This window comes from Gobius niger (genome assembly GCF_951799975.1).
Source record: "Gobius niger genome assembly, chromosome: 2".
Classification (NCBI taxonomy): domain Eukaryota; kingdom Metazoa; phylum Chordata; class Actinopteri; order Gobiiformes; family Gobiidae; genus Gobius; species Gobius niger.
Window position 1 is genome coordinate 14660435 of NC_136853.1, and position 11078 is coordinate 14671512.

An 11078-nucleotide genomic window follows, 5' to 3' on the forward strand; every position below is an offset into this window, starting at 1 on the left:
GACAGGGGACCTGATGGAAATCCCTCTTCCTGACAGTCCCAGAGCAGCCTCTACACCTTTAAAAAGGAGAAGGTGTGAGGTGTCATCGTCTGAGCCCAGCTTCCACATAGATGACAGCGCCAGCACTGTGAACTGTTCAAGGTACAAAGGAAATCTAGAGTTTTAATTGAAAAAATATATACAGCGTCCTGGTTTTTTGAGGGATGAAATATCCTTTATTTTATATAGCATTCCTGCTGAAGTCCCTCCACACAAGGACAAAGAACATATTGTTCTTGAGGACCAACTGCTGGAGCTGTTTAGGCGATGTCCTGTCTGGGTCACTCAACAGTGTCCTCGCTGTGAGTTCTCCAGTCAGTGGTCCAGTCAGCCCATGGTGAACAACGTCCCAGCTGGAAACCTACAGCTCTGTGCTGCTGTGCTGTTCACCGGCTCATCCTTTAGCCAGATTTCAAAGGTACTACAAAAACATTTTATTTTTCCATATATTATCCGATGATAACAGATGTTTTAATTTTATAGTTCTTGGGGGCCTTCAATATTCAGGGACTGTCAGAGCAGTGCTTCTATAGGCATCAGGCAAAGCTCCTCATCCCTACGGTCAACTGGCAGTGGAAGCTGGAGCAGGATGACCTCATCAGGGAGGCTCTTGAAAGCGGCTCTGTTACACTGGGCGGGGACATGCGGGCAGATTCACCTGGTAAATACATTTCATAAACATTTATCTGAAGTATTAATAAAAGTCAGCTAATGTATAACTTGCATTCATGTAGGACATTCAGCCAAGTATGGCAGCTACACCATGATGAATCTAACGAGTAACAAAGTCATTGACATCCAGCTAGTCCAGGTAAAACATTACAATAAAAATGTAACTATGTAATTTGGGATAACTGTGCATTATGATAGAACTCATATTCTTATTTTTTTGTCTTATTAGAGCAATGTGGTTGGAAACAGCGTGCGCATGGAGAAGGAGGGGTTTGTGTTTTGTGTCCCAGAGATTGGAAAAAATGATGCGCTGGGCCAGAAAAGGTGAACGGAGGAAATGACGAGGTGGAAGAAAAGCATTGTGAACCATCTATGAATCATCTCTACTGGTCACCATCAAAGGCTGTGGCTGAGTGGACATCTGGGCAACTACATTCAGAATGTCCACGGAAAACCCCCTGTCCCCTCGCTGTCTTCACAGGCCTTTGGTTGGGGATGATGCAAGAGTGTAGCCAAAATCAAGTATGTGTAATTACAACTACTCCTCCCAATATCTAATTTATATTGATGTATTTACACTTCACATATCAATTTATTATTCTTTGTAATTCTTTATAATTCTTTGTAGGCACAGCAGCATGCGAGAGACTCTTACTCTTTTGTCAACACCACGTTTTTTGAAAGATTAAGCTAAAATAAGCCCACAATACCACACTTCAAATATTGAGGCATCCATAGTCTGATTCTCTCACAATAGTCTGGGCCTCTTATCCAAAGGAATGCTGGCCAGGTAATGATTCCTAAAGGTTCAACAAATATTCACTAGTTATTTTATCACTTTGAAATGTTTAGAAAATAGATACTGCATATTGTTTATTTGTGAAATTTTAGGGTGCAGGTTGGTGCCTTGAATTATGATTAAAAAAGGCAAATCGTTTTGCTGCTGTATGTCATAGTGTATCCAAAATTCAAGCGTGGAGACGACACAGTGAGAGCCATGAAGACCAGAGCTACCTCAGGTATGTCACATTAAAAACAACACAACCAATGCTTTTACAAGAACAAATGTTTTGTGCTTTGTTTACAGTCTACTTTGACCAACTAATGGCCCTGCTGTTTGAAAGTGTGGTCGAGGATCCTCTCCCATATCAGGAGCACACAAAGGACCTGTGCCTGAACCATTCTGTGCCCATTGGACAACGTAATAGATTAAAATCAATGTTTCATGCAAGATTTAATTGTGAGCAGTAAAAAAAAAAAGAAGCCTGTATATGTTCTGTCAGATATGTCACGGGAAGGTATATGCAGCACCGCTTTATGTTTCTAGAAGCTGAAAACTTACTGCATGTATATTTATTACAGTTGGTATTGTATAACATAACCAGTCAACTTTGTCTGTTCAATTTGTTTATTGCACACATCTATGTAGGCCAAGTGAGTGGCACATGCAGCTCAACCTCAAGTGAAATGTGAGCTGTAAGTTTGTAGTAAGTTTTACCAAAGAAATTGTGCTACAATAGGGAAATTGCACTGTTGTAAGAGCCAGAAGTGCAGAATCAAGTACTGGTACAAAACAAGATCTATAATTTTTATTAATATTTCAATATTCAACTAAAAAAAGCATACATATAAATACTTCATTATAGCCTTTACTCTACAGTGTCATCATTCAGTGGTAGTTTAGTGTATGTGTTAACGTTGGTTAAACCTTTTAGTTCACTAAATTTAGTAATAGAAATTACTTCAGGCTATTTACTTAGGGCTAACTGGCTCTTTGGGTTCACAATGTTACAGTCAAGCCTTTAGAGAAACATGACCTGAATGATTCTGTCTCACATCTTCAATGGCAAACCAAAAATCAATTTCAAAAAGACAGTGTTCCTGCTCAATAATACAGGCCTACATATATTTATTTATGTGATATGTTTTGTGCACTTTGCTGTAAGAAAAATAATAAAAATCTTTGTAACACAAATAGCCACGTCTCTATACCACACACTCTGCTGAGGACACTGAGATACATCTCCCATGTTCACGTAGACCACAGCAAAAGTCTACATCTAAAATAGATCGGTAAATTCTGAAGCAGCCAGGACAGTTACGTCCCTTAGCTGCGATGCTAACGTCGATCGAGCTCAATGCTAAGCCGCTAGCTTTGTAAATGACAGAGGAATAAATGACCCAGCGCCTCAGGTACAAGGCTGCCACGATGCCCCCCCTGTGTAGAGAGAGCTGTAGAGCTGTCCCAGTGGAACAAGTTGCTAAATAAGTTAGCTCGCTGGAACTCCATGCTACCATGCTCGGACTTTGTTTACGAGGAGCGCTGCAGGTGCAGCGTCGAAGTCAGAAGCCTCAAGCCCCTCCCACCCCTCACCCCTCCCGCGTGCCCCTTAGTCCTCCAGGCAACGCCCCCTTTCTGTTGAGATTTTCAAATCTGAGGCTCTGATACTGAGGCTCTGGAAGGAGGGGTTAGTAGCTCTTTAACCTCCTGGAATTGGTTACTGCTCCAACAGTGATGGATGGAATTGTAAAATCGAAAAACATTCATGTGGTATTTCACTCTGCACAAAAAGATGCCCAGGATTCGATTCACTCTTGGTCACGAGTGAGTATAGCTACAACTCTGTAAAGGACTTTCCTAAAGGACTTCCATTTTCTTCTGCTTTATCTGTGTCTGGATGTGGAGGCAGCAGTCTGAGCAGAGATGCAGACTTCCCTATCAGATTCTGAGGCCTTTCTTGGCCAGCTCAGTCGCACCGGTGAGTCCTAGGTCTTCCTTTTTTCAATGTTCCCAGACACCTCCCAGGGAGATTAATGACCAGTTTGTCTCCAGGACAAGCAGGAAGGGGGCTACTAGGAAAACACTGAGGTGGGGATCACAAGATGATTTAAAGGCAGTATTTTTTTTAAAGCCACACCGCGTAGAATTTTACCCAATAAATAAAATTGAAATACAAGCATTTATTTTATGACAGATATTGTCATCATTGAAAAATACTTCATAAATGTACAAACAAACATTTATGAGGCTCACCCCTCCTAAGATATGACTGTAAACTTAACTGGGAGTGGGTACGTCTCCAGCTCGTCCCCATGGAGATGTGACGAAAGGCAGTAAAATTTGAGATTTAAACAGGTCCGTTTCTAATCCAAGTCCATTCTTTTATTACACACTGTAGTAACAGCATTTTCTGTGTCATTAGGAGCATGTTTTGTTTTGCCGCAACAGCATTGTTCAAAATGTAACACAGTGTACTTTTAACATATCTATTTTTTCCTTTTTTCCCCCTTTTTTTTTAGCATTATTTTGTCCTGGGAACCCATCTGGTACAGGAACTGCGATATCATACCCACTACCAAACACCCATTTGCACTCACACACAAAGCTGGTATTCCCACAAAGTTTCCCATCCTGGTACTATTCCCAATCCTATGAACCTTCTGAAATCTGATGGTGGTATGAAAAGTGTCAGGTCAGGTGACACTCAATAACAATGATTAAAATGAGGGAAATTGGACGTTAAAGAGCAAAAAAATGCCAATATGCTCAATGTGTTGACATAGCTAATCCTCATCAAGTTTCACAAAGCATGTCCTGGTCTTTTTTATGTTTGGACAGGCAGAAAAACGACAAGGATAGCGTTTTGTGCACTATGTCTGATTGAAAATGTTCTGCCATGATAGCACAAGCCCCACAATCGTCTTCAAAGACCCCTGTGTCTGCCCTTTCAGATTCAAATGCTTCAAAACGGCTATGGATGCTTTTAACATAATTGTTTACAAGCAAAGCAACCCACTCATACATAAAAGCTACAATGATATTTAGACCCAGGGTGCACTATCTCATGGGTGTTCTGTCGCCTCTTAGAGAGCTGTAGTCTGTGACATATTTTGCTGATCTTCTCAAGCCCCTACAATTCTTCTTGGAGCCCGAGGTCGTCTGGACGGCACTTGCTGATGGTTCCACGTCCCTGCTTTAAAACGCAGGGGAGAGCGATCTTTCAAAGCCGCAGACTTTGGAATGAACTTCCTCTCGATCTCTGTGGACACAAATGCCTTCAAAAAGCACCTTCAAAACACATCTCTTTAGGAAAGCAATCTAGTCCTACTGACTCTGTGTCGCTTGTGATTGTAAATGATATGCTTTGTGATATTGTGTCTGTGAAAAGTGCTATACAAATAAAGTTTACTTACTTAAACAGACTTCTTAAAATGTGTTAAAATGAAAACTTTCAACACGAGCACAAGGAGCAAATGGAGGAAAGCAAACGAGCCTAATGGGAGTGTGCTGATTGTCAAAACAAACCAGAGGAGTGACAGTTTCCAAACCTGTCTCTGCCAAATGTGTCAAAGAGAGAGAGAGAGCATGGCATCAGGGTCACGTCACTTCATATGATCATGATAAACAAAGAAAATGTCAAGAGCGTCACTGTTTGTTTATCAAAATATACAAGGTTAGAAATGCCGTCAAACTAGCATCCCAATCAGAATGGCATAAATGAGAAATTAAGTATTTATTAGATAATCTTTATTACAAAACATGAATTCTTATTGTTTTGTTTGGATGTGAAATGGTAAACTGTGTTTGACTTTTTCGAATGTAATGGGAATCAGTGTTGTTTTTGGCAGCCCTTTTAGTTTTAGTCTTAGTCTTAGTCCTTTGGACGAAAATGCATTTAGGTTTAGTCACATTTTAGTCATTTCAAAATGTGATCGTTTTAGTCACGTTTTAGTCAGACGAAAATTAAAAAGGTTTTTGTCAAGTTTTCGTCGGTTTCATCATAAGAAGTGATAATTAATTTCGATAAGTCTTGGAAATTGGGATAAATAATAGCTTCTATTGGCTTTTGACAAACAGATAGATGACACCACGATAGGCACTGGCAGAAGTGGTCGGCGGACTGTGAACAGGACTTTTCCCAAAAGCGCCCGCTCTCCTCGTCCTCTGATCGCTTTGAGATTTTTTTTTTTTTTTTTTTTACCAACAGCGCTGTGTGCACATACGTAGCCTACATCAGCGTGCTTTCTGCGTTCAGACGCCACGGTATTGAAAACTGTCCTGAGAAACAACAAACTCCCTGTGACCTGGATGTCAGACGCTCCGAGGAGGATGTACGCGAGCAGTGACCGCACGCCACGGGGAGAGAGAGAGAGAGAGAGAGAGAGACAGAGAGAGGAAGAGGCGCCGCCGCCGCATCATGAGCAGCACGGCGCGTTCTCTCACTCCGCGCACAAACTGTTTGTGAACGATCTGACGAAAAACCTTCTCCCATTTTTGTCTCGTCTCGTCTCATTGACGTAAACTCGTAAACGTCTCGTCATGTTCTCGTCCCCAAAGAGCTCATTTTAGCTCGTCAACGTTACGTTATCGTCATTAAAAAAAGGGGCGTCAACGAAAAGATATCGTTATCATCTTCGTTGACGAAAACAACACTGATGGGAATATGTAAATTAATGCAAATCTTTATTTTTCTTGCATTTTAAATGGAAGTCAGTCTGAGGCAACAATTGCTTTTTTTCAAAAGCGTTAGCAATACCGAGTTAACCTTTTTGCTGGAGCTCCCCCATTTTCCTTAGTGTAGCAAGCTTCAATACACTCAGAAGAATTTGTTCACAAAGCGGTCAGTAAGGATAGTCATCGTTAAGATTTACCGTTATCAGCACCTTTTTCTTTTTTTTTAGACAAGTCCTAAGAACCTGAATCATCAACCCAAAAAACATTTCTGACTGAAATCATCGTTTAGTCAATGCATCGTATCCAGAGTTTAGAGCTCAACAGTCCAGTCATTTGGTGGGTGCTGGAAGCAACAAAAAAAAACTTTTCAAAAAAATGAGTTTGAGAATGAGTTACAGTGCCTCTCGTAAGTATTCATACACCTTGAACTTTTGCACATTTTGTCATGTTTACAACCCTAAACATAAAGATTTTCTTTTACTGAACGTTCACACACAAGTAAGAGACAACTGTGAAGTGAAAGCAAATTGATCCATGATTCCGTTATTTTTCAAAAAATAGAAAAGTGAAAAGTGGAGCTTGCATAAGTATTCATACAGCATTTTCTGAGTGTATTAAATTGCCTTTATAACATTCCTAATGACTCCAGAATGTTCACTCCTTGGCCTAACGGTTAAATAGAGGTCACCTGTGTGTAATCTACACTCAGTATAATTTCAGCTGTTCTTTCAGGCCCTCAGAGCTGTGGTCGGAGTGTGTTGGTCACTGAACAGCATATTGAAGGCCAAGGAGCACCAGAGAGGTCAGGGATAAAGCTGTGGAGAAGTTTAAAGCAGCGTTAAGTTATACAAAGATTTCCCAAGATTTAAACATCTCCCGGAGCACTGTTCAATCCATCATTCAGAAATGGAAAGAGTAAAGCACCACTGCCAACTTACCAAGACGTGGTCGTCCACCTAAAATATTAGACCGAACAAGGAGAGCATTGGTAAGAAATACAACCAAGTGCCCCAAGATAACTCTGGAGGAGCTGTGAAGTCCTGCCGCTGAGCTGGGGGAATCTGTACATGGGACAACTATAAGTCGTACTCGACACAAATCTGGCCTTCATGGACGAGTGGAAGAAGTAAGCCATTATTGAAAGGAAGCCATAAGAAATCCCGTTTGAAGTTTGCTAGAAGTCATATGGAGGACACAGCTCCATGTGGAAGAAGGAGCTTTGGTCAGATGAGACAAAAATTGAACTTTTTGGCCCAAATGCAAAACGTTATGTATGGAGCAAACCTAACACTGCTCATCGTCCTGAGTGCACCATCCCCAGTGTCAAATATACGGGGGGGAGCATCATGCTGTGGGGCTGCTTTTCCTCAGCGGGGACTGGGGAGATTGTAAAAATAGTTGTGATGATGGATGGAGCCAAATACAGAGACATTTTGGAGGAAAACCTGCTGGAGTCAGAAAGAGAACTGAGGCTGGGGCGGAGATTCACCTTCCAGCAGGACAATGACCCTAAACACAAAGATAAATCTACAATGGAATGGTTCAATAAAAACATATTAGAATAATATAATGTTAGAATGGCCCAGTCAAAGTCCTGACCTAAATCCTATTGAAAATCTGTGGAAAGGTCTGAAAACTGCTGTTCACAAACACTCTCCTTCTAATGTGACAGAGCTTGAGTTGTTTTGTAAAGATGAATGGGCTAAAATGTCAGTATCTACATGTGCAAATCTTGTAGAGTCAAACCCCAAAAGATTTGTGCTGTTATTGCAGCAAAAGGGGGTTCCACAAGTATTCATGCATGCTGTATGAATACTTATGCAAGCCCCACTTTTCACTTTTCTATTTTTTGAAAAATGACAGAATCATGTTTCATTTTACTTTCACTTCACAGTTGTCTGAATACTTTTGAGAGGCACTGTATATAGTAATATTAAGCATGACCATGAAGCAGGCTAATGTCCCAACCGTTGTGCGTTTTTTCCTGAGATTGCATCACCTTCCTTCACCGCTCCATAGTTTGTGGCAACGAACTCCTGCAACGTTATTGCGTGTCTGCCCCTAATGACAATGCCCACTAGCTAGGGACTAGCTAGCTAGGGACTAGCTAGTGGGCCCAAGTGTACGGATGAGAATCTCTCTTGTCTTCCTGCTTCCTGGCTGCTCTCCTCCTCCTGGCATAGCCTCTAACCCTTGACTCTTATCTTTGTGTGAAAAGCAAGTTCTACAGCGCATAGTTTTAGATGTGATTCCCTTCCACTAAACCAGAGGTTACGGAATGGCCGACTTCTGCCTACCCATCCGAGCATTGGATCCGAACTTTGAATCCGACCGTAAATCCCCTCAGTCGAGCAGCTGCATGGTCTCTCTGCAGCAGAGCAGTAACTAATGCCACGGTGTATTTTTTGTCTTTGTCGTCACATTATAAAGCCATGAGCTGCGCTTGTCTCCACTGTGTGATAGTTCAAAGACAGAATCATACGACCAAAGTTTTGTTGTAGCAGTTTCTGGCGGCAGACAGCGAGTGTTTAACTGAAGCAAGTGCCGCATGCTAGCTGGGTTTATTTCCGTGGAAAAGTGCAGGGAAAGTCTTGTAAAATGTGGAGTCGGACCTGCTCATGCCTGGCCTGTTGCTTGTGACTTTGGTGGTGTGTGATGTTGACGAGAAACTTGACAGAGATCCTAGTATCCTTTGGTTCAACCATGGTCCTATTTTAAATCTTTGTCCTTGTCTCACTGTAAGACCCCACGATTTTGTGCGTTGGATTTTTTTGACCTAAGATTTTTCTCATGGCCTGTTACCGTTTGTTGCAGACGGTTAAAATCAGTGTACACCTGGCTTAAAGTGCAGATAAAGCTGCCTCTCAAGCCCTTGACACTTTTTATTTTTTCAAAAGCAGTCGAGGAAATACAGCTCATACACTGCATTCCAAATTATTATGCAAATTGGATTTTTGTGTCAAAAAGGTAAAAAAAAAAAAAGCAATAATAATGAAACTCATGGATGGTATCGTGTCTTGGGGCTCTATGAATCACTGACATACATCTCAGAGACCTGGGATTATTAGTTGTCAAGTTTAGCCCAGTTAAGGGAAAAACTACTGAAAAAGGGTGTTCCACTTTATTATGCAGATCATCATTTTCAAGCAATATGGTAAAGAAAAAGGGACTTTCTGCTGATGAAAAGTGTGAAATAGTTGAATGCCTTGGTCTAGGTATGAAAACCTTTGATATTTCATGAAAGATTAAGCTTAATCATCATACAGATAAGAGATTTGTGGATGATTCAGAGCACACTCCGTTTTGTGCCGATAAAGGCACAATATGGACGGTTTCTGCCAGACAAACACATCAGATTATGAGAACAGATGCTACAAAGCAGCATACAGGTATTTGAAGCTGCTGGTGCCTCTGGAGTCCCCCAAACATCAAGGTGTAGGACCCTCCAGAGGCTGCAGTTGTGCATAAACCTTCTATCCGGGCCTCCCCTAAATGGTTAATTGAAGCTGATGAACAGAAACGGCTGCAGTGGCTCAGAAATACATGAGGACTCATTTTCAAACAGTCTTGTTCACTGATGAGCGCCGTGTAGCCCTGGATGGTCAAATCAATGGAGTAGTGAATGGTTGGTGAATGACCACAATGTCCCAACAAGGCTGTGACGTCAGTAAGGAGGTGGCGGAGTCATGTTTTGGGTCAGAATCATGGTGAGAGAGCTGGTCGGCCCCTTTAGGCCCTTTTAGGCTCCCTGAAGGTGTGAAAATGACTTTTGAAAAATATGTGGAGTTTCTGACTGACCACTGTCTTCTATGCTACAAAATGAAGAGCCGTGCTTTCCCGAACAAAATCATCTTCATCATGACAACGTACCATGTCCTGCTGTAAAGAATACCTCATGATGTGGACCCCCTCCTCCCCTGACTTCAACCCTATTGAGCCTCAACAAAAAAAACATCTATGAGGATGGGAGGCAGTTTTCATCCAAATGGCAGCTCTGGGAGGCTATTCTAACATCCTGCAAACAAATCCAAGCAGAAACTGTCCAAAAACTTACCATTTTAATGGATTTAAGAATTTTGAAGCTGCTATCACACAAGGGCTCCTATGGTAAAATATAACTTGACCTGTTAATATTTTTTTGATTAAAAAAATAGTTCATTACGAGCTTTAAAATGTATTGAAACGATGAGTTGCATAATAACTTGGAACAGTGGATTTTGAGGTTTTTACTATATTTATTTTTGAAAAAAATACTGTTATCACTAGGAAATTTTTCCCACCACATTTAAATGATCCTCTGCCAGTTAAAGACTTAAAAATTATGCTGGCTCTCATTTGAGTTGACAATTTAGAAAATCTTAGAAAAATGTCATTTGCATAATAATTTGGAACGCAGTGTACATTTTTCAATCCCAGAAGACCCCAAAATCAGCAGGTCTGAACCAGGACTTTTTCACAACCTCATTTTTTAAAATGACATTCCACATGGCAACTACAGGTGTGGGCATTGTACCCAGTGTAACTTAACACACAAGACTCAACCCTTCACAAACTGGGAAATGCTACCCTATAAGGGGAATCATCCCCTGCAGCACGAACAATGTCATAAGTGTCCCTGTGGGCAAGTCTATATCGGAAAAACAACAAGACATCTTAAAAATAGAATTCCTGAACATCGATCTCACATACGTAATCATGATCACAATAGCCCTGTTGCGTTACACTTTTCATCAGCCCATCATAATGTGAGTACACGGAGGTATTTGGGAATAGAACAAATCAAACTCTCTAATAGAGACGGTGACACTAACAACTTGCTTTTAAAAAGAGAATCCTTCTGGATTTATACTCTCGACACACAAACCCAAAAGGTCTCAATGAACAACTCGATCTGAGACTATGACTTGTACTC

At 41.2% G+C, this 11078-nt stretch overlaps 1 protein-coding gene across 1 annotated transcript; it reads left to right on the forward strand.

Annotated features, from left to right (window-relative positions):
* Nucleotides 1-328: 328 nt before the first annotated feature.
* Nucleotides 329-8429, forward strand: LOC306959984 (uncharacterized protein; the record flags this gene model as incomplete). Its single annotated transcript, XM_079552242.1, has 4 exons — nt 329-457; nt 523-700; nt 774-850; nt 8385-8429. The coding sequence occupies exons 1-4, from the start codon at nt 374-376 to the stop codon at nt 8427-8429; spliced, it is 384 nt and encodes a 127-aa protein (XP_079408368.1). The 5' UTR covers nt 329-373.
* Nucleotides 8430-11078: the final 2649 nt, after the last annotated feature.